The sequence below is a fragment of the Peromyscus leucopus genome, chromosome 23 (assembly GCF_004664715.2).
Source record: "Peromyscus leucopus breed LL Stock chromosome 23, UCI_PerLeu_2.1, whole genome shotgun sequence".
NCBI lineage: Eukaryota > Metazoa > Chordata > Mammalia > Rodentia > Cricetidae > Peromyscus > Peromyscus leucopus.
In genome coordinates this window covers 21,155,586-21,180,234 of record NC_051082.1, presented here as the reverse complement: position 1 = coordinate 21,180,234, position 24,649 = coordinate 21,155,586, and the positions used below count along the sequence as shown (strand labels likewise).

General features: G+C 42.2%; 1 protein-coding gene across 4 annotated transcripts in view; it reads right to left on the bottom strand.

Annotated features, from left to right (window-relative positions):
* Positions 1-3,583: 3,583 nt before the first annotated feature.
* Vkorc1l1 (vitamin K epoxide reductase complex subunit 1 like 1) overlaps positions 3,584-24,649 on the bottom strand; it is a 45,805-nt gene continuing 24,739 nt past the window's right edge. For 2 of the 4 annotated variants that reach the window (XM_028870167.2, XM_037198276.1), the window contains exons 2-3: positions 10,053-10,162; positions 3,584-6,284 (exon numbers count right to left, since the gene is read on the bottom strand). In XM_028870167.2, the coding sequence (XP_028726000.1) occupies positions 6,058-6,284; positions 10,053-10,162 (337 nt within the window). In that variant the 3' untranslated portion in view covers positions 3,584-6,057. The remainder of the gene's footprint in view (positions 6,285-10,052; positions 10,163-24,649) is intronic. The other 2 variants (XR_005089813.1, XM_028870168.2) reach the window with 2 other exon arrangements.

Sequence of the window (24,649 nt, the reverse complement as noted above, 5' to 3'; positions counted from 1 at the left end):
TTTCTCTGTGTAGCTTTGCGCCTTTCCTGGATCTCGCTTTGGAGACCAGGCAGGCCTCGAAATCACAGAGATCCGCCTGCCTTTGCCTCCCGAGTGCTGAGATTAAAGGCGTGCGCCACCACCGCCCGGCTTCTTGTTTTTTTTTTTAAATAAGATGCATAATTTTTTTTTATTTCTTTTAAGATTTATTTATTATGCAATACAGCATGTATGATTGCAGGCCAGAAGAGGGCACCAGATCTCATTACAGATGGTTGTGAGCCACCATGTGGTTGCTGGGAATTGAACTAAGGACCTCTGGAAGAGCAGTCAGTGCTCTTAACCTCTGAGTCATCTCTCTAGCCCCTTTCTTGTTGTTTTGAGACAGGGTCTCTCTCTGTAATCCTAGCTGTTCTGGAACTCGATACATAGACCAGGCTGGCCTCAAACTCAAGAGATCTGTATGCCTCTGCAGGGATTAAAGGAGTGCACCACCACACCTGGCTGGGCTAGTCTTTTAAGTTAGTATTTAGCAGAGAATGACCTTAAACTTTTAAAATTAGAGGACAACTTGTGGTAGGTAATGGGTGCTCTTCTTCAACTGTGTGGGTCCTGAGGACAAATCTCAGGCTGCCAGGATACGGCAAATGCCCTAACTCACTGAGTCTGTCACTGGTCCGACATTGAGTGCTTTGTGCCTCCTGCCTCCACTTCCCAAGTGCTGGGATTACAGGTTCTCTTTTTTTTTTTTTTTTTTGGTTTTTCGAGACAGGGTTTCTCTGTGTAGCTTTGCGCCTTTCCTGGAACTCGCTTTGGAGACCAGGCTGGCCTCGAACTCACAGAGATCCGCCTGGCTCTGCCTCCCAAGTGCTGGGATTAAAGGCGTGCGCCACCAACGCCCCGGCTACAGGTTCTCTTTATCAGTCCCAGTTTATACAAACCTGGGGCCTTATACATCCACCCATGCAAGCTATCAACAGGACTATATCCCCAACCCAAGTCCTAAAGTTTCATGTAAAACATTGCTTTAGTCAGTGAAGGATGGTTAGATTTCAAACGGACTAATCTGTTTATAGATGTTACAAACTCTTTAGAGGGCTGTGGGAATGGAAAAGAAAGCTATGGAAAGACATCTTAAGATCCTCCCTTTTTAGGTGTATGGATTTCTGCCTCCATCCTGTGTCTGTACACCACTGTATTTGCATGCCTGCCTGGTTCCTAGAGCATCACATCCCCTAGAACTGGGGTTACAGATGGGTGTGAGCCACCATGTGGGTGATGGGATCCGAACGTAGGTCCTCTGCAACAGCAGCAGCAAGTGCTCTTAACGACTGAGCCATCTCTCTAGCCCCTGTCTTTTGTTGTCGTTGTTGTTCAAGACAAGGTCTCACCAAATAACTCTGGCTGTCTTAGAAATTCATTATGTAAACCAGGCTGGCCTTGAACTCACAGAATTATGTCTGCCTCTGCTGTGATAAAAGGTCTAAGCTACTACAGCACCCAGCCCTGCCATGGATTCTCGACAATCACATATGTAAACAAACCCACAGGAACCCAAGGATATCACCCCTAAGGAATCTGTATCATCTCTAAGTTACCTGGGATTTAAGAGAAAAGGCTCCAGATTAGTACCTGTAGGGACTGAGTTACAGCACCATGGATACGCATGTTCTTCCTGACTCTAGACTTCATCTCATCCACCTTCGTTTGAGACTCCACACTGAAGTAAGAACAATGGCAGCACAATGTCCACAGGTAACGTCTACATTTATTTTATACCAAAAAAGTTATGTGCAACAAATAAACATTCTTACATATTTACATCGGTTTTTATTTACCAGTTAGCAAAATGGTATCCTAAATCTCTGATAAAGAATATTTCTATCTATATTAAAGAGGGAATCTTCCCAGTGAACTCCTTTTTACATGAATGTTTACTCAGGAGCTTTCGAAGCATGAGTAATAGTTTAGATGGAACAGACTTCACAGGTCATATACACCTATTATTTAGGCCATGCTCAATACAGCTTCATAACATTTCACCTCTTCTGGGCCAATTAGTTTCAAAAGGGGGGGGGTAGGGGGTGTTTGATCAGGTTGCCTGGGATCCTACTCTGCCCCTTTGATTGTAGGGTTGTTCTCACACATTAGGATTCATAAATGTGCTACCTAAAATGCCAAAAGGGGTAGAGGGGCAGGTTCACTGATGGATGCCGAAGGGGCGGTTCCTGGAAATGACAGTGGGGAGCTTTGCTGACATCTCTCTGACTTTTAAGGTAAAGCCACCCCCGTCAGTAGTCATTGGAATCAACTGCTAGTGTCAACTGTAGCTTAGGAAGTCATTGCTGAGCAGTTTTTGTGTTTTTAATTTTGCTTTTGAGACAAGGTCTCATATAGCCGAGGTTGGCCTTGAACTTCTGGTCCTCCTGCCTCCACCTCCCAAGTGCTGGGATTCTAGGTGTGTGCTACCATGCCTGGCTGCACTTTATCATAGTCTTTTGAAAATAATTATAAATAAAAACAAAAAAGCAGCAATATTAATTTGTTGTCCTCTATCTTACCTCATAGGTAAAGGGTACTTTGTACCAAATGAAATACTTGTATATATGCATGGTGTTTCGCCTGCATGTATGTCTATGCACCATGTGCATGCAGTGCCCTTGGAAGCCAGAAGACGGCATCGGATCCCCTGAACTGGAGTTAGAGATGGTTGTTAAGCTGACATGTGGGTGATAGGAGCTGAACCCAGGTCCTCTCCAAGAGTGACGAGTGGGCTTTGTCTCTTTTTATGAAAAAAGTCAACGTCTTTCAACATCCTTCCGTATAAGGAATTTGAACCACTCATTCTAGCACTTGGGAGGCTAAGGCAGGAGGAATGCCAACTTTGAAGCCAGCCTGGGCTATGTACTGAGTTCTAGGATAGCCTAGGCTACAGAATGAGATCATCTGTCTCTTTAAAAAAAAAAATACAGAAGAACAACAACAAAAGAGTTGAAGGAGAGGCTACATATATGAAGCAAAATAATTCCTGGAATGCAGCTAGTGCAACTTGTTAAACCTGAGTTGTTCCAGTTTACCCTCCCTGGTAGAAACCAGCTGTGGGGAAGGACCAAGGGAACTCGCACAGGCCGACCACAGTCCCTGGAGCACGCCTCGCCAGAACTTCTCTTACTCCTTCAAATCTCATCACTACCAAGTGAAAGGCTTCACAGAATTACTGTAGGAGTCATTTCCCTCTAGTTTGCCCGTCCACAGTTACTGTTAGTCACGCTTCAGTGTTTGTTGTTATTTTGTGGGTGGGCTTTTTGAGACATATATATTTATATTTATTTCATTATATAACCCTGGTTGGCCTGGAGCTCACGATCTAGACCAGACAGGCCTCCAACTCAGAGATCCACGTGCCCCTGCCTCCCAAGTGCTGGGATTCAAGGTTTGTGTCACTATGCCCAGCCAAACCCTGCTTCTTCAGTGTTTAAACATTCAGTCTGAAACAGTCATAACAATATTAGCAATTTTATAACACAGTATTTTTTCTCCCCCATTCTACCAGGTTTAATAGAATTTCCTCAGGGCAAAAACTACCAAATAAAACACAACAGGGTCACTTACTGAGAACATATATTTTAGCAAATGCTTTTTTCTTTTCTTTCTTTTTTCTTTTAAAGACAGGATCTCGTGTAGCTAAGGCTGGTCTCCAATTTGCTATGTAGTCAAGGATGACCTTGAACTCCTGATCCTCCTCCTCCTCCTCCTACCTCCCAAGTGAGGGGACCACAGGCAAGTGTGAGCACAGACGCTCTTATTTCAGACAGCACCTGTTAACTCTCAGTGAGAAAGGGGTATTCACTCTATTGGGTCACAGGAATGTAATAAACAAAAAAACCCATACAATCTATAATGGTGGTACTCCCAAGACTTAGGAAAGCAAAGGGAAGCTATGAAGGGTCTGGTGGATGGAATACTCTCACCTTTTCCTGGGTAAGTGTTGAAGACAGCTGTACTGTCAAGACAGGCTTTAACGCCGCTCTGCTGAGTGATACAAGATACAAAAGTTCATTTGGAATTGGGATCCAAGGGACTTGTTTAGCACACCCTTGATATGTAAGTAGCAGAAGTCTTGGCTATTAGCCATTTCCACTGCCTTGGGAGACCTGGACGAAGGGCTACGAGAAGACCTCACTGTACAGTTCTCTCACGAGGACTTGGTTCTCCTAAATACCATTCAGTACTTTCTAGAAGTTCTTTAACTACTTCAGACGACGACGACAACAACAACGCATACATAGTAAGACAGTCATGGAAATGTTCACATTTGTGGGGGAAACACAACCTTTGATGAAATCAGAATTAAGCTTTTTTTTTTTTTAAGAAACTGGTGAGAGAAAAAAGAAAGAAACTGGTTAGAACCTACTAAAAGGGCATTACAATTCCTACTTTATGCCTGCCCTGGGCCAGAGATCCTATGGTGCATAAGTTGTGCCTGAAGGTCCTAAACCACTCAACGACTGCTGACCATATGCGTTCTTTACAAAGCAAAGCCTGGTTCCTCCCTCCAAAAAGAAGGCAAATAAAAGCTCTCAGAATTTGCCATCTAGTTGCCTATTTTTAACATAATCATTAATCAAATTATAAATCAGAACGTTGCCACTACTTCTCAACCCAAGGAATAAAATGGCCACACAGCCCCTTCTGGTAGAAAGCAAATTCTCTGCTTCGTGGTAAGGAATGAAAGGAGGGATACTTCTGCCCCAGTTCAACACACAGAATGATTTGGTTTGAGATTGAAGACAGAAGGCACTTTGAACATCTCCTGTAAGATGCTAACCAGAGAAACACAGTAAACCATGCCATCGGGTTTATTCAGATCACCTCTGGGTTTCTTCTCACTGCTTCTGTGTGGCTACTGGAGTGGGACAAAGTTTCCATGTTTCACTTCCAAGTCTTTCTATGTGTTGTGTTTCTTCTGAGTCAGCAAACTGGTCCTCGTGTCAGCCCTAAGGTTTACAAATTCAATATGTAATTGTGAAACACTTACTGACAATCCTTAGTGCAAGAAGAAACGAGAAAGGAAACACCATGGACCGACCTCGGAGCACAGGCTTGTGCAGATTTCAGTCCTAATACTGTCGGAGCTGACTGGCACCAGGATCAAGGGAACACATCTGTATTGAAAGGTCAGCTACTGGTTAAAAGGCTTTGCCCAAAAATGCCATAGTGGTTTATTTTCTCCAAAGACTACATCCATTTCCTACCATCAGTGTCCCAAGAGCCTTGGAATTACAGGTCTGGTCACATGACATCCTAAACTGTTAGGATCCATCCAGTTTTATGACTAGTCAAACTTGACTGGGATGTTCAGATCTCGCTTCTTCCTCTCAGAGTGGGAGGTGGAAGGGAACCAAGCACCCTACTGTTTCTGCTGTCAACCCTGCACCAGGACTGTCAGCACGTTTCCCAAGATGATCTGCTGCTGTCTACTCTCTCCACTACTTATCAGTCACACTGAGCTGACAACTCTTCATTGCTACACTTCAACTAAACTGTACAGTAAGTTCTGCAGGGGTGGATCCAATGTTTCTACCTTTATTTACAAATATCACACGAATGGACTCTAATTGAATCTACAGATTTAAATCCATCAGCTAAAAACATATTACATATTGTAAACATGGCAATATTTAATACAGTATCTATTCTAAAATATTTTCATGTTCATGATCACATTTGTTATACCTGAAATTGAATTTATACACATTAAAGAATTACTAGCAATGGCTGCTCACTTTACGGTTGAGGACCGGGGGCTAGGGCTACATTTTATTATCTCAGAAACATCTTCAAGGTAAAGTTAAAGCTTGTCTTTGATTGGCTCGGTGTATCCTTTTTTGTATCCGGATTTAAAATGAAGATTGACACAGAAAATAGCTAGGGCCCCTTCTAATTTACAGTATTTTAAAAAATCAGTTTAAGATTCTCAGGGAAAGTGTCTGTTGTGAATTAAAAAAAAAAAAAAAACTTGCAAATAAACTTAATGAAAGAAGTGTCTGAGACAGTTGGGTGGGAATCCGCCAGCCGTCAGTCTTCCTTAGGCTGCAGCTGTCGCTTCCAGGCCTCATTCAAGTAAACTAGTCGTTTGTAATTGATGATGAGGAGAATGAAGTTCAGCACGTATGTGGTGACGCAGATGATGCAAAACTCCTTCAGCACAAAGTACAGAATGTAGGCCAGGTACAAAGAGCCCACCACGGACACGATGGAGGAGGTCATGAGGACAAGGGCCGCAACTGCACTGGCCGTCATGCCTGCAAGAGAGAGACATGGCTGGGTCAGGGCCTGGCCTGGACAGAAGCCTCTCAACTGACAAGTGACAGGCTGCAGCTAAAAGCATTCGTAGATCAACACTGACCTTACCTTCTTGACTCTGAAAACAACCGCCCGTCTGTTTTCACACTAATCAGGCTGAGTTTTACTCAATTCAGGGCGGGTTCAGAGCTGCCAGGTTTCTGACCTGTTACTATTTCACGAGGATGTGTGCACACAGCTATGCAAGCTTACAATCATTTTAAGCAAAGATGCTGACAGTCTCCTAATGTGCAGAGGAATGAGGGCTGCGGCTTTCCTTCCAAGCCACACCTCCTGGGGTAAGACCCTCCCCTGGTGTTTCACTACAGGTTCCCTATCTGGGGAGAATGTTTTCATGGTTAGATCAAATTTACCAAAAACCCAAACCTGGTGATGCCCTCACCAACACTGTGCTGAAGAGGAAAAAACAAAACAGAGTGTCGAAACACTTCAGGATGGCTAACTGGTGGATAAGGCAACTACAGCAGGCCAGTAGCCACATGTGCAGCAAAACCGATGAGGAAAACAGGCCGTCCGAGCCAGGTGTGGTGGCAACATGTCCGTAATCCAGCACTCTGGGGCTGAGGCAGAAGGACTAACGACTGAGCCTGTCTGGGTTATAATAAGAGCCTGTCCCAAGGTGGGGCAAAAGTAATCAGGTATTAGAAGCCAGGGCTTAGGACAAAAGTGTGTCTGGAGTCTTGACTGCCTTCACATGGACTGCTCTGTAATTCCCCAATGCCAGTGACACAAAGACTATATACACTCCTTTTCAAGGTCAAAAAAGGGCAGAGCTTCTTCAACCCTCTGCCTACCCAATGGCTAGAGGGCCAGCAAAGCCCAGACTGTGTTCAGTGTACTCAACTAGCACTGCCCTCACCGTGCTACCCACCTATCTTGAAACTCTAAGCCTGAATAATGAGTGTTAACACCTTAACCTTCTCAGACAGTTGAAAAGGATGCAAGAACCAGGCATGGTGAGCCACTCCATAATCCCAGCACCCAGGAGGCTAAGGCAGGTGGTCGTCTGTACTTCTAAGGACAGCCAAGGCTATGAGTTCCAGCCTGGTCTGATATATGTAAATAAATAAATAAATATTTTGAGAAATGATACTGGTAGGCTAGAGATGAATCTCCGTAATAGTTCTCTTGTCATCTAGATGCACAAGGGTTCAATGCAATCCCCAGCGCTGCAAGCAAAGAACCAGAAAAATAAAATGATATGTAAACTATCTACTGTGTTTTTCTCCTCTCAGATTTCAGTAGAAGACAGTACATGAGCTACCTCCTCAGTCTGTTGTGAGGATTAAGTGAGCTCAGCTAAAGCTGGACTATCTGAGCTACAGTAAGGTGCTCAGAGTGCCTTGGAAATGCTGCTACTGTATTAACGGTGGTATATGTAGGTACTTGTGATTGGTGGGAAAACTGTGGACTTTATAATGGGCCATAACTCTAACAATAAAATATTTTATAGCTGTGAAAAAAAATAAAAACAATGTATTCACATAAAAAAAAAAAAAAACAAAAAAGAGCCGGGCGGCGGCGGCGGCGGTGGTGGTGGTGGTGGTGGTGGTGGTGGTGGTGGTGGTGGTGGTGGTGGTGGTGGTGCATGCCTTTAATCCCGGCAGAGGCAGGCAGATCTCTATGAGTTCAAGGCCAGCCTGTTCTACAAAGAGAGTTCCAGGAAGACCAGGGCTGTTACATAGAGAAATCCTGTCTTGAAAAGCAAAATAAAACAAAACAAATAAACAAAAATCATATATAGATATAGATATAGATAATTAAGATAAATCATAGACCAGTCAAGCAAAATAAATAAATAAATTAATAAATTAATAAATAAATAAGAAATGAAAGAGGGAAAAAAGAAAGTAAGCTGTAGCACAGGGAACACAGCATTTACTTTTTGTGTTTTAAAAGACTAGACCATTTGTTTGTATTTCTTATATATGCAAAAACACACCAGAACCATGAGCTGGTGGGGGGTGGGGCAAAGAAGATAAAACAAACTGGAACTGAGGGGGGACTGCTTGGTTTTTTTTAACATTTGAACTATGTTTAAAATGGACCATCATTTGAAATGATGACAGTCACACAGTCTACCGAGGGAATGAGGTGGCAAGCTCTGGATGTGTTAGCTGATTCAAAAAAACTGACGTTACAAAAGCATGTGGAAACTAACAAGTCAGGAAATATGAGTGGAAATAATACACACGATGAAAGTATGCACATGAAATGGAACCAGCACATTAATATTATAAATGGAAACCTGTCTCACCTCGATTTCCCACATAAACATGGATGACTTTTTCCCTAAGCACTTTCCTATGAAGGGGAAGGAGCTGCTCCTGAGTTGGTGTTTGTACTTTAGAAATCCCACAGAACCAATACACTCGAGATGAACCTGCTCCCTCCAACTACGGAGTCCCTCACTATGCTTGCCATGCACATGCAAACATGATTACCCTAGACTTTAAGCTACATTTTGCTTGTTCTTCTGGACAGCATCCTAATCTGTTCCCACTCACTTTTGCTTTAATGGCTACACAGAACTTTCCAATGTGGACCCGCCCTTGTTAGTTCAGCTGTTACTGACAGACAGCTGAACCCCCAGTGATAGCTCTGCTATCTTAAACTGCACTATCATCTCGTCTACACCTTCCTACTTCTGCAGGATAAGTATGCACATTCAGAATTGGGCAAACTTTTTAGAAAAAAATCACATTCCAAATGTGAATCACAGCAAGTCAACTGCAGACTTAACCAGTCACTGCACAGAAGAGCTGACAAACAATGAATAAAACATTAAAAGTTGAACCGCAAGGCACTAGACCCCAAGCATAACCACAAAACCAACATTTTAAAGGATAAAAGAATTATCACAAATAAGCTTAGTGGGCAGTAAAAGGACATTAAAATACAGTAAAATTACAAAGATGGTTACTGATACTTGATAACTAGAAAATCTGACAAAAACAACACACCCTTTTAAAATGAAGATTAGATGGAGACCAGACGACTGGAGGAGGGGACAACAATTTGGCAATAACTGTTAAAATCCATTAAATATTTTTTGACTGATTAACCTCATACCCGGAAATTTATTACAGGAAAATAACTCAAGGGAGGCAGTACTTTAAAGAAAATGGATCCCCATGGCATTATTTAGTAAAAATGTGAAACTGAGATGTCCACAGACACTTAGGACAATGATATTGAAAATATGAGGCCCTAAGACTTTTTTCTTAAAAGCAAAAGGCAGGGCTAGGGATGTAGCTCAATTATACAATTCTGGGTTCGATCCCAGCACCATGGGGGACAAACAAAAGACCCACAAGACAGGGAAACAGTAGATACATAAAAGCGATGAAGTTATAGCAGCTTCCTGCTACTGTTTACTTAATATGTGCTATTTTAAGATAGCCAGAGTCTATAACATAATTTTAAAAAACAAGCTTACAAGGAAGACTGGAGTAATAATTTCCATGGATGGGGCTGGGTTTCTGGACATCATGACACACTGCTAGCATGACTAAAGGTCCACTGATACCAAGGTCAGCACATCATAAAAAGCAGTGAATCACATTTTCACAGGACAAAAATGTGCTGCCCCTAGTGGTGCTCTATCATCAGCACGTGCTTTTCACTATGAAGATGCACTTAGGGCGAAGACACAAGCACTGAATGGGGAGACAAGCTTATTTCCGCATCTCTGCATAAATACTTACCAAGTAATAACTGCAGTGTATAAAATATAAGTCCAAAGACACTGTTTGGCTGGTTTAATACACCATCTTTTCCAAAAATGGAACCCAAAAGACCAAATCCTCGACCCCATCTGTAAAATAAGGAAAACCAGTAACCCTATATTTGAGATTCCCTAAATTTTAAAATGTAAAATTATTTGAGAATGTTATCCAATTCCAAAATCAACTACGTTGACAAAACGCTTAAATATCTTTTGTTCCAAGGGTGATTTACGAACGCACAGGGGAAGGAAGGCCGATCACTAAATTCCTGTATTGTGTCTGATTTAAAATGATGGTTTAATACAAACAACCCTAAAAGCTCTGTATCTCCATCTAAGACTCTCCACACCACTTTCTTTTTTTCCTGTAGGCAAAGGTTTCTTTACTGACAGTACTCAAGAGAAAGGCTCTCTCTATTCAAGTCACCCTCTCAGACCGTTCCAACTAGGTAATTCTTTGACATGTGGGCTGTTCTTGCTTCCCAGTGTTTAACAAGATCCCTGGCCTCCACGCACTCCATTTCCCACCCTCAGCTGTGACCATTAACCAAAGCCTTCAGCCACTGCTAAGTGCCCCCAAATGAAAACTGGATGTGGTCCGTTCCACAGCTGTACTCAAAATCGACAGTGAGAATTGCTTACTGGAAATTTCACTAAGGTAAGCCTGAGGGATAGATACCCTGGGAACAGATCTTTGAATGCAGAGCAATACAGGAAACATAGGTCTCTTCTAGAATCCTGCTTCCAAAGTAAAAAACTGATACTTCACATTCCTCTGTTTATTTAAAGTAACTTTAAAATTTGTATGTGACTTCATTTTCAGAAGCTCTTAAAATTAACTTTAATTGAGTTTGTTCTTTGACAATTTTATATAAAAGTTCATTCTGTCCACCTTCTTTAATATCTTTCCTACCTCTATTACCCACCCTGGAATCCTTTTATTTAAAAAAATTTATTATTAAAATCATGATTGAATAAGATAATACAAACAGACTAGCAACTGGATAAAAACCTTAAAAGACTTCAGCTTGAACTCAGAAGGACAGTCTTTCTAAATACAAAGAGGAAATAACCACAGAATTTAGTGGGGTACACTAGAGCCACCTCAACTTTGCTGTAAAGACAAACGTCTGAAAATGAGAATGAACGATCGAGTCACACTGATTTAAAGGAATTCATGCCCAAGCAAGAGAACAAAACCCCTTCACACTGATGTCAAAACAGTAACCACCCCAATCTTGGAACTGGGAACTACCGAGGATTTTTATTACATAGACTTACACATTTCAAACCACAAAGCCAGTCCTGTTACACGCATGTACTCTCTCCATTCATCAACTACTTACTGAGTAGTCAGGTACTGAAGGACAGCACCCAAGAGACAGCACTGCCCTCATGGGACTTACATTCTAGTTATGGCCACAAAAACAGAAATAAAAAAATAACACATTACCAAGTACATTACCTTCGGGATTGGACAAGCCTACTCAGCTACACAGAAGAATGGGGGTGGAACATTCCAGGTCAGCACTTGGTAAAATGAAGTCACCTAGTGGGGACTTGTCAAAATGCAGATTTTGCTTCAGTAGGCTGGCAGTGGGGCTAAGACTGCATTCAACAAAAGGAGCTGAGGCTGGGGTGCATGTCTGTAATTCCAGCACTCTGGAGGCTGAAGCAGAAGAATTATCATGAGTGTGAGGCTAACCTGAGCTACACAGTGAGTCCTAGGGCAGCCTGGGTTACAAAATAAGACCCTGTGTCAAAACAACAACAAAAATAATCAACTAGAAATAGACCTCCCATTGGACCCAGCTGTACCATTCCTAGTTATTTATCAGAATGGCCCCAAGCTTGCACATCGATGTTTCCTGCATGTTGTGGATACTGAGTTCAACCCCTGAAACTCACATAAAAGTGGAAGGAGAGAACCGATTCCACAATGTTGTCCTTTGACTTCCACATGTGTGCCGTGGCCATCCACCACCATCCCTGTCCACATCATCTATATATAGTAATAACAAATTTTTAAAAAATGTAGGGCCAGTGAGATAGCTCAGGGAGTAATGGCCTTTGTCACCAAGCCTGAGTTCAACTCTCAGGACTTATATGATGGACAGAACCAACCCCACAAGTTGTCTTCTGACTGGTACACACACGCCATTAAAACGCACTCCCACACACCCATTAGTAATCTTGTGTGAAGAACAGTCAAGGAGCCATTATGGATAGAACATACTCAGAAAATAATTTAAAATATTTTTTTTAAGGTCTCACTGTGTAACCCTGACTATCCTGGAACTCATCACGTAAACCAAGCTGGCCTTGAACTCAAAGATTTGCCTCTGCCTCCTTAGTGCTGGGATTAAAGGCGTGAGATACCATGCTTGGCTTTACCCTAGTGCATATTATAAAAAGATTATTCTGAAGCCGGGCGTTGGTGGCGCACGCCTTTAATCCCAGCACTCGGGAGGCAGAGCCAGGCAGATCTCTGTGAGTTCGAGGCCAGCCTGGGCTACCAAGTGAGCTCCAGGAAAGGTGCAAAGCTACACAGAGAAACCCTGTCTCGAAAAACCAAAAAAAAAAAAAAAAAAAAAGATTATTCTGAAATGGGTATGGAACTTAAGTAAAACATAGCTCTCTGGATAGGTCTCTTCTGTATCCCAGAATCTAATCAATATTTATATGTATAACTCAGCTATCATTTGGCTTAAAAGGGCTTATTGGGAAATGTTATTATCACTTACACTATTTTCTACAGAGAAAATATTTTACTGTTTAAAATAACCCTGAACTTTTAAATTATAACCTGTTTTTATGTTCAGGCTATCTGAGTATTATTTCTCCTGCAGTTGTACATAAAATGTTTTTACATTTAAAAAAAAGGACAAATACTATAGAATTGTATTACATGAAATATATAGAATATACAAATTTATAGAGACAGAAAGATTAGATGTTATCTCAAGACAGAGAAGAAAGGAATATAGAACAATGATTTCCTAAGTACAGAGTCTGTTTTGTGTGCTGGAAAAACCCCACAAATGGACAGTAGTATCAGGACATAATATCATGAATGTAATAAATCAATTCAATTAATGAATATCATAATTATTGAGTGAAAAAAAAGAAATGGGTATGGTTGTATATCTCTATAATCTCAGGACTTGGGAGGCTGAGGCAGGAGGAGAATGAGAAATTGGGCTACAAAGCGATATTCTGTGTCCAAAAAAACAAAAACAAAATCGTTCTAGAGGGCTGAAAGATGACTCAGCAGTTAAGAGCACACACTGCTCTTGAAGAGGACCTGAGTTCAGATCCCAGACCCATGTCTGGTGGCTCACAACTGTTTGTAACTAAAACTCCAGGTGATCGTCTCTGGCCTCCTTGAGTGTTGAACTAACATGAACACACCTACACACACACACACACACACACACACACACACACACACACACACACACGGCCACACCCACTAAAATAAAAATAAGCTGGGGGCAGAAGAAATGGGTCAGTGGTTAGGAGTGCTGGCTGCTCTTCCAGAGGACCTGGTTTGTGTCCCAGTGAAACACAGCATCTCACAACTGTCTAGGGCTCCAGACAGAGGATCTGACTCAACTCCCTCTTCTGGCCTCCTCAAACACCAGGCATACAGGTAGGCAAAATACCCATACACACAAAAATACATAAAATTAAAAAAAAATTTAAATAAAATAAAAATAAGCCAGGAGTAATGATGCATGTCTTTAATCCTAGCACTCAGGAGGCAGAGGCAGGTAGATCTCTGTGAGTTTGAGGCCAGCCTGGTCTACATAGCAATCATGAAGACAGACAGAACTACAATAGGGAAACCTGTTTTAAAAAAATAAGTAAATAAATAGATAAATAAAATATTTTAAAAATTTGTTTAAAAAGGCATTCTAAGCCAAGGAGTGGTGGTACATGACTTCAATCCCAGCATTGGAAAGGCAGAGACAGGTGGATCTCTGTGAATTTGAGACCAGCCTGGTCTACAAAAGTTAGTTCCAAGACAGCCAGGACTGTTAAACAGAGAAACTTTGTCTCCAAACACAAAACAAAATAAACAAACAAAAATAAATAAATAAATAAATAATAAAAATAAAAGGGCATGTTAGCCATGTTGGCCAAATGCTGAAATATGCTAGATTCAGGCTATTTGGAGGGTGCAGCTCCCAGAACTTGCACACACACGGAACATACATGAAGTATGACACAAAGAAATGATGCAACACTGAGGACTTTGACTTGAGCAGTTGGGAAGAGAAGCTGCTCAAGTCTTCTGAAGGCTATGATCAGAAACTGAGCTTTGGACCCAGGTTTATACTGCCTTTATGCATCTACATAAGGTGACGGATAAGCAACAAGATATATGAACTTGCAGTGTAAGCTAGAGATAAATTTGGTGGCAGTCAGGATATGGGTGGAATTTTAGAGTCAGGAGATGATGACATCAACAACAACCTTTGATAAATTAATGGCATCAGAGATGGAAGGGTGAAAATGTGGCTGAGGACTTTGGTGACTTATGTTTGTGTTTACACGAACCACAACTGTTCCTGTTTCAGTTGTCAATCCTGTGCCTTCAGATAGTTTCAGATGCTACAGTTCAATAAAACACCACCCGGCCAACATTAACACTCTAAGTTTCCTCAACTAATTCCAGATTTGGTGGCTTTCCCTTTAACTGTCCTTGAAATGGAGGCCAGAGATGTCAAAATGTGGCTGAAGGGATGAGGAGATGGCTGATTTGGTAAAGTATTTGCTATATAAGCAAGGAGATCCAAGTTCAAGCCCCAGAACTTATGTAAAACGTTAGGTGTGATGGCATCTGTAATCCCAGCCAGGGGATGGGGAACAGGCAAGTGAATATCTGGGATTTGCTGGCTAGCCAGCCTAGCCAGATCAGGATGTCCCCGACCAGTGAGAGACCTTGTCTATCCAGATAGCTCAGTGGGTAAAGGCCCTTACTGCCAAGCCTGACAACCTGAGTTCAATCTTCAAGACCCACATACATGGTGGATGGAGAGAAATGGTTACTGCAAGTTGTCCCCAACCTCCAAATAATTCTGTGGTGTATATACAAAAACACGTATAAATAAATAAAATAACTAAAAAATAACAAGAAGGGAAAGGAAATCATTCAACACTGACCTGCCTCCACATGCACTGGGTGTACACACACACACACACACACACACACACACACACACACACACACAAAAAAAAAAAAAAAAAATCTGGCTGAGAAACATTCTGTGGACTCATCTGAGGTCATTCCACTCATTTCTATGGACTTTACCTTTTTTTCTTTAAGGTTTTGATACCAGATCTCCCATTCTATAACCTATACTGGCCTAGAACTATGTGGCTCAGGCTGGCCTAACGTGACAATCTTCCTGCCTCAGCCTCCCAAGCATGACTGTAGGTGTGAGCCACTATTCCTGGCTGAGTTTTACTCAGCCGTAACCACCAGAAAGCTGTCTTTGGACAACACTGTCTTGTTTTTCTGTTTGTTTGTTTGTTTTTGTTTTTTGAGACAGGGTTTCCATGTGTAGCTTTGTGCCTTTCCTGAAACTCACTCTGTAGCCCAGGCTGGCCTGGAACTCACAGAGATCCACCTGCCTCTGCCTCCCGAGTGCTGGGATTAAAGGCGTGTACTACCACCGCCTGGCCTTGTTTGTTTTTCAAGACAGGGTTTCTCTGTTTAGCCCTGGCTGTCCTGGAACTCACTCTATAGACCAGGCTGGCCTCAAACTCAAAAGATTTACCTGCCTCTGGCTCCCGAGTACAGGAATTAAAGGCATGCACCACCACCACCCAGCTGCACTGTCTTTTACATACAACTGCTTCCTTGGAATTTAATGTTGGTATCATATTTTAACAACTACTAAAGGGAACATGCTTATCAATACTTCACTTGCTAAAGGAATGTTGCCAAAACACCTACAGCTATATATTTTTATGTTACACTTTAAAGGAGATTAATAACTGATAAAGAGACAGCTTTGCCCTCTCATTTTTAAAAAGAGGTCTAGCATCAACTAGTATCAACTCACTTAGGATAGCTTTGAACTAGTTAGTGGTAATCTCCTGCCTCAGCCACTCAAGTACTAGGACTACCGGCATGGTACCTCACCTAGCTTTAATATTTTCTTTTCAGGTAGCCAGCCGGCTAAGCTTGGTGAAGCAAGCCTATAATCCCAACACTCCAGAAGTGAGGCAGAGCATAAAGTCTAAGGTGAGTATATAAGGTATATAAGGTTTGATTCTATGTTTTTACTGTCTTCATAAAAAGCAAAATTACAGTGCTAGAGGGAGAGAACCCAACTATAGTTTCCTCTAGGAGGCTTGTAGGCAGATTCCTGGGATTCCAGGCACACACCACCATGGCTCACCATTTGATCTTTTGAGACAAGGTCTCTCAGGGATCCCTTACCTCTAACACTTGATGTGGGTGCGAGGGATCTGAACTCAACTCCTCACACTCGCACAGCAAGCCCGGTGCTCACTAAGCTATCCCCAGCCCTACCGGAATTCTTGATGTAAAAAATATAGGAAATAAAACAAATTGGGAGTAAAAGACCTCACCATGTACTTTTTGTTTGGTTTTTGAGACGGGCTCACTATGTAGCCCTTGCTGGCCATAAACTCTTTATGTGGACTAGACTGGGTTCAAACTCAAGAGCTCTGCCTGCCTCTGCCCCCCAAGTGCTGGGATTAAAGCAGTGCATCACCACATCCAGCAGATTTATGTTTTTTAGCAACTGTATACGTTTTTCTTTTCTTTTTTCTTTTTAAAGACAGGATCTTGCTACGTAGCCTTGGCTAGCCCGGTACTTGTTATACTAATGGCAATCTTTCTTGCCTCAACCTCGAGTGGTAGGATTACAGGCATGTGCCATTATGCCCAACTTAATTTATAACCTAACACTAGTTAAGCTAGAAAAATAAAATCTACATATGGACGAACAAGCACTGGCATACTACACCAGCAAACCAAAGGAGGCTGGAAGAAACATCCTAGCAATGAAGACCAAGAAGTGTCACCCTCAGAAAAATTCAGCCTCAGTGCCAAGACCGATGGCGGGAGGCTGACAATAGAGTGTGCTGCCTGCTGGGGCAGCAAAACTGAAATGTGTGTGTACATAGGAGGGATAGGTCAATTGGTAAAGCGCTCACTATGCAAGCAATCCCAGCACTGTCTCAAAAAATAAAGCGGATTGTGCCAGAACAGCCAAGGTTGTCATTGAGGCTGAATTTTTAAAAAGTCAGGTCTACCAGGTGCAGTGGTAAGCACCATTTATTTATTTTTAATCTTTTGTTATTTTTATTTTATGTGTATTTGAGTATTTTGGTCTGTATATCACGTACATGCAATGCCTGTGGAGGCCAGAAGAGGGTGTTGTATTCCCCAGAACTGGAGTTTGCCACCATGTGGTTGGTATTGGGAATTGAACTCAGGGTCTCTGGAAGAACATTCAGTGCTCTTAACCACTGAGCCATCTCTCCATCGCGCACCCGCGCGTGCACACAACTCACTCACACACATTTTTTTAATGGAAGGGCTAGGGACAGAACTCAGAGTGCTCAATTTCTGAGCTCCACTCCTAACTTTCTTTACCTAATACTCTTTCTTTCTTTCTTTATTTATTTATTTATTTTTAATATTTATTTATTTTTCATGTAGTGTTCTACCTGTATGTGTCTTTGCAGGCCAGAAGATGGCACTAGACTCATTACAGGTGGTTGTGAGCCACCATGTGGTTGCTGGGAATTGAACTCGGGTCCTCTGGAAGAGCAGTTAATGCTCTTTAACCGCTGAGCAATCTCTCCAGCCCCCTAATACTCTTTAAAAGAATTGTGTTTTGAGGTTTTTGGGGTATTTTTTTGGTGGGAGGAGGTTGGTTTTTTGAGACAGGGTTTCTCTTCTTGCCCTGGCTATCCTGGGCTCACTCTGTAGACCAGGCTGGCCTCAAATTCACAGAGATCTGCCATCCTCTACCTCCCTAGTGTTGGGATTAAAGGCCTGCACCACCACCACCACCACCACCACCACCACCACCACCACCACCACCACCACCCAGCGAGATCATAATACTTTCTTGTCAGTGGCAGACAAGTTTAAAGAGCGAAAACATCCTGTGCTCATTGCATGAGTTGGCTGTTTGAAACCTGGGGCTTATGCAGGGACTCTTGGCTCAGTCTGGGAGGAGGGGACTGGACCTGCCTGGACTGAGTCTACCAGGTTGATCTCAGTCCTCGGGGGAGGCTTTGCCCTGGAGGACGTGGGAATGGAGGGTGGGCTGGGGGGGAGGGGAGGAGGGCAGCAGGGGGGAGAATAGGAGAACCCGTGACTGATATGTAGAACTGAATGGTATTGTAAAATAAAAAAAAATAAAAAGAGTGAAAACAAGGGACCTTCACAATGGCTCAGCAAGTATTATGGCTGGTTTTGATGTCAACTGGCCAGAAATCATGAGCTGAGTAGGAAGCCTCTCCTGAGAGCTGTCCCAACGATAACAGTCCAATCCAAAGGGAGTGGCTAAAGGTGATTGCTCACCTTTTGCTCGCTTGGCCTTCTCTCTTGCCAAGCAGTTGATCTGCCCTGTTGCTGCTGCTGATTCCTTCACTGATATCAGAACCAGTATTTCCAGGCTTCCCTCGTGGGACTAAAGGCCAGTGGCTCTCCAGGAACCTTTCAGACTTCCCACACCAAACTGGAACTCCTCAGGCACCCAGCCTTGCAGACTAGGCAAGCACTGGGCCGTCAGCCTGAGGTGTGAGACAGCTCCCACAGGACTGCTCTGGGTGCCGAGTCACTCAACCTCCAAAATGAACCAGCCCTGTGTGGTGGTCCACGCTCCTAAGGCCGGCACTCAGGAGGTAGAGGCAGATGGATCTCTGTGAGTTGGAGGTCAGCCTGGAACAATGAGTTCCAGGACAGTCAGGGCTGTGTAGAGATCTGGTCTCAACAAAACAAAACAAAAAAACCTGAGCAACTAACAGGTTCTCAGCCTCTGGGGTGTGAGTCAATGGTTGTTGTTTTAATGCAAGCTGACTTAAATTCTTAATACACACATATGTACATATGTAATATATATTCATCCCATTTAATCCAACAGTCCTCTAGAGAATCATAAATAAAACAAGTAAAGGCAACTGCCACCCATCCAGATAACTTGAGTTTGATTCCCAGGACACACATGGTGGAAGAGAACTGACTACAGAAAGTTAAGACTTCTTCTACTGAGTCTACCAGGTCGATCCCGGTCCTCGGGGAGACCTTGATCTGGAGGAGGTGGGAATGGGGGGTGGGGTGGGGGGAGGGGGAGGGGGGGCGAGAACGGGATTTTGTGGCTATTATGTTGAACTAAATGATGTTGTAAAATAAATTTACTTAAAAAAATTATAATAATTAAATATCAAAAAAAAAAAAAAAAAGACTTCTTCTGACCTCCACATGAATGCCATGGCACATGGTACCTCCTGACACACACCACACCCCCATATAAAATAAAAAGGTAAGGGAAAAAAATGTTTTTAAATCTTGAAAACAAAAGTTGGGAACTTCAAGGGGGAGAAAAAGCAGCTTTGAAAAATGCTTTTCATTGATTATCTTGGCCTTATAAACTTAACAAAAAATTCAAACTTGACTTTGCAACCAAATGAGACCTACTTAAAGAAAATATAATAGAACTAAATCTAATCCTTTCATGTAAAGTTATTTTAATTACTCAACATAAAATCTATGAATTGGCTACTATATAAAGATGAAAATGCACTGGAAGCTATATATTACTTCATTTTGTATAAAATTCAGCATGAATGCTCTGAATAGGATCAAACTGTTCAAGGTCTTTTCTAATCCTATAAACAGAACATTAGAACAGTGATTTTGTACTTTGGGGGATTCTTAATACATTTCAAAGTCCAGGAGTCATCCAAGAGTGGTACCGCTCTGAGGTAATCAACCAGAGGACTATATGGGAACTTTTGGAGGGAGGAAAGGGAAGGGAGAAATGATATAATTATAGTCGAAAAAATAAACTATTCTTAAAAAGCTTTTAACTGTTGATTAGTATTTGTTAGTACAAAGTACTGCTCTCCTGTAGTTTTTTTATTATTTCAACTGCAAAATAACTATGCATCTGACTCTATGTCCAGTTTCTATAATTCCTTATCCTGTTCTACTTAAGTATTGAAATGTCAGTTGATTAAACTATTTGAACTTGTATTTTGTATGTCTGATTTCATTGTTTTAGTGATACACTTTACAAACATATCAGTTCACAACGGATTGGAAATTAGTATTTGTGTGTGGGTTTATGTGTGTCCATGTTGAGAAGTGCACACACATGCGCTTGTGTGTGTAGGTCAGAGGTCAATGTCAGATTTTACTCCTCAAAAGCTGTCCACCTTGCTTTTGCAGTCTCTCACTGATGTAAAATATTAGTTTAAAATATGTTCCACTTGTTTATGCCGTGGTGCTGTGGGATGATCTGTATTGCAAATGTGTTGCTCTGATTGGTTAGTAAATAAAACACTGATTGGCCAGTAGTCAGGCAGGAGGAAGTATAGGTGGGACAAGGAGAAAAAGAATTTTGGGAAGTAGAAGGCTGAGTGAGAGACATTGCCAGCCATCACCATGACAAGCCGCAGGTGAAGATGCTGGTAAGCCACGAGCCACGTGGCAAGGTATAGATTTATAGAAATGGGTTAATTTAAGATATAAGAACAGTTAGCAAGAAGCACGCCACGGCCATACAGTTTGTAAGCAATATAAGTCTCTGTGTTTACTTGGTTGGGTCTGAGCAGTTGTGGGACTGCAGGGTGAGAGAGATTTGTCCTGACTGTGGGCCAGGCAGGAAAACTCTAGCTACACGGTGGAACATTTGTTTAGTGATGCAAAGATGTGTTGCATCCTTTTATGTTGCATTTGTTTAACTCTGTGAAGCTGTGTTACTTTGCCTGTCTAAATCACCTGATTGGTCTAATAAAGTGCTGAATGGCCAATAGCAAGGCAGGAGAAAGGATAGGCGGAGCTGGCAGGCAGAGAGAATACATAGGAGGAAAACAAGAGCAAAGAGGAAGAAGGAATGAGAAAAGGAGAAGGACATCAGGGGCCAGCCACCCAGCTACACAGCAAGTCATGGAGTAAGCAGTAAAATAAGATCGATAGAATAGAGAAAGATAAAAGCCCAGAGGCAAAAGGTAGATGGGATAATTTAATAAAACTTGCCTAGAAACAAGCCAAGCTAAGACCAGACATTCATAAGAAAGAGTAAGTCTTCAGTGTGTATTTATTTGAAAGCTGGGTGGTGGGCCCCCCAAATGAGCAAAGAACAAAAAGTAAAGAGTAAAAAACAACCAACTACATCTCACTAGAAACTGACACTGATTATGTTAGGCTGGCTAGTCAGAGAATCACAGGAATTCTCTGGTCTTTGACTTCCTAGCACTTAGATGACAAAGCTCACCACTACAGCAGCCTTTTTATGTGGGTGCTGGGGAACTGAACTCAGGAATTCACGCTTGCCTGACAACCACTACACCATCTGAACCATCCCCAAACCCACCCAGCCTCTGCACTGGAAATTAAAATTAATTAATTTTTTGTACATGAGTGTTTTGCCTGTATGTATGTCTATGCACCACATGTGTGCCTGGTGCCAGAGAGGATCAGAAGAGGGTGCTGGATCCCCTAAAACTGCAGTTAGATGACTATGAACCACAAGTGAGTGCTGGGAACTGGACCTGTGTCCTCTGCTCTTTAACTGCTGAGCCATCTCTTCAGCCCCTGAATTGGGAATTTTACCAACTCTTCACCACTGGGAAAACTAGGCTAGCCTTAGAAAGTTACATGTGTCTTTAGCTTGGTCAGCAGATTAAATATGGATGAAATTCTGAATAAGTCTCTGTTGCTTTGAGATTCTATTAATACTTTGAGTAATTTAAAATTTTAATACTTAAAAGAAATTTGAAGCACACAGGAACATATTTTTAACCACGTCAATATTTACATGTGGATAGTTCAGCTTTCACAAACCAACAAATTAACAGATCTCATACACGGCTTCCCTGTTTCCACAGCTATGTAATAAAAGCCAGAACCAGGGCATGGTGGTTCCTGGTAATCTAGCATCCTGTCCAGAGATTGTTAAGAGACTAGTAGAAAACTCTCTGAAACAACTGAAACCTTTATGTGCACGTGGAGGCTAGAGGTTGATGTGAGTTGTCTTCCTCCATGCCTTCTCTACCTTTATTTTTTGGAGACAGGGTCTTTTACTGAACCTAGAGCTCAGATTGGCTAGATTGGCTGACTAGCAAGTCCCAGGAATCCTTCCCAGGGCTGGGTTTACAGACATGCCTCACCCAGCCACTTCTGTAGCAAGCACTTTGCAAACGGAGCCACCTTCCCAATCCTCCCCTAAACAAAACCTAACTATGTCAGACTAACAAATAACAAACTGTCTTTAGAACTACTAGAATGTTCTGTTAAGCCTAGACTCCCCACAGTTTAAGTACATTTTAATGCAAACAACAATTAAACATCCAGCTCAAAGATCTGAGGATGGTTAGCCCAGCTAGCAGCAGTGAAAATATGAAATCTTCCAGCCGTGTGGTGGTGATGTTTTTTGTCTGTTATTTGTTTGTTTGTTTTTAACTTTATTTTATGTGCATTGGTGTGAAGATTACCAGACCCCCTGGAACTAAAGTTACAGTTGTGAGCTGCCATGTGGGTGCTGGGAATTGAAGCAGGGTCCTCTGGAAGAGCAGCCCGTTCTCTTAACTGCTGAGCCATCTCTCCTGCCCCAGTGGTGTAAGCCTTTAATCCCAGCACTGGGGAGGCAGAGGCAGGCAGTTTTCTGTGAGTTTGAGGCCAGCCTGGTCTACAGTGAGTTCCAGAACAGCCAGGTCTACAAAGAGAAACCCTGTCTCGGATAGACAGACAGACAGACAGATAGATAGATTAAGAGAAAATAACAAAATCTTTTTCTTAGAGAGTAAGACAAAACAATAGTGTTTATTTGGTGGCATTTGCAAGTAACTAAATGCCAGGAGGTCTACTGAGGCCTCTGCTGAGAGAGAAAGCAGGTCTACAGGCTCTTCCAAACTAACTACCAGGAAAAGACTATCAGAAATATTGCCACTATGAGTAAGTTTTCAGGCATGAGGAAGGAAATCAAAAGCTGGCTTGAATGATGAATTTTATGTTTAAGGTAGGGAACATTGAGACCTCAGAAAGTCATCTACCTAGACTGAGGCTTAGGGTGGAGCACTTTCTGTTACTCCCACTCTCCTTCAAAGCATTTACTGTGAGTAAACACACCAGTTCAATTTTACACTCACACCTACATAGGAACTCTACTAAGCATTACTGGAGGTGTTGGGGTGTGAATATGAATGAGAATGTATTTAGTATCAAGTCTTCTACCTTACATTAAGCACTTCTTGGTAATCTTCCTCTTGGGAGAAGGAGGCTGAGGCAGGGCCTTGCTAGTCCAGTCAGGCTCAAACTCATAATGTAGTGCAAGTTGCCCTTAAACTCTCACAGCAGTCCTCCTGCTTCAGCCTCTCTATGGTTGGGATTACAAGTGTGTGCCACCCAATCCAGTTCTAATTTATTTTTACTCATGAATGAAAATTCCCTATTACTACAAAACAAAATCCTAAATTTCCATTCTTTATAAAATTCCTTCTAGCTCCTTACCAGAAAATTCAGGCTATGGGGCTGGAAAGATATAGTTAAGAGTACATTCTGAGCCGGGCAGAGGTGGCACACACCTTTATTCCCAGCACTTGGGAGGCAGAGCCAGGTGGATCTCTTGTGAGGCCAGCCTGGGCTACCAAGTGATATCCAGGACAGGCACCAAAACTACACAGAGAAACCCTGTCTGGAAAAATAAAAAAATAAAAATAAAAGAGTGCATACTGTTCTTGCAGAGGATCCAAGTTTGATTCCCAATACCCATGTCAGGTGGTTTACAACTGCCTATAATTGCAGTTTTAGGGGATCTGACACCTTCTTCTGGCCTCTTCGGGCACCAGGTATTCACATATATTTACACAGAAAAAACATTTATACTTGAAAATGTTTTAATAAATCTCAGAAAATAAAATGAATGATTTTAGGACATTTTCCTATCTGTAGATCATCATGAAGTGAGACAATAACTGAATAATCTGAGAAAAGAGTTTAGAGATGAAAGAATTTCAACTATGTCTATAGTCCTAGACATTTGGGAGGCTGAGGTGGGATCAGGGATTGAGCCAACAAATTCAAGGCCAGTTTAGGAAACACAAAGTGAAATAAATCTCTTTAAAAAAACATCAGACGCCGGGCGGTGGTGGCGCACGCCTTTAATCCCAGCACTCGGGAGGCAGAGGCAGGCGGATCTCTGTGAGTTCGAGGCCAGCCTGGGCTACCAAGTGAGCTCCAGGAAAGGCGCAAAGCTACGCAGAGAAACCCTGTCTCAAAAAACCAAAAAAAAAAAAAATAAAAATAAAAAAAAAATAAAAAACATCAGACATAAAAAGCAAATCTTGCCAGTTGGGCAG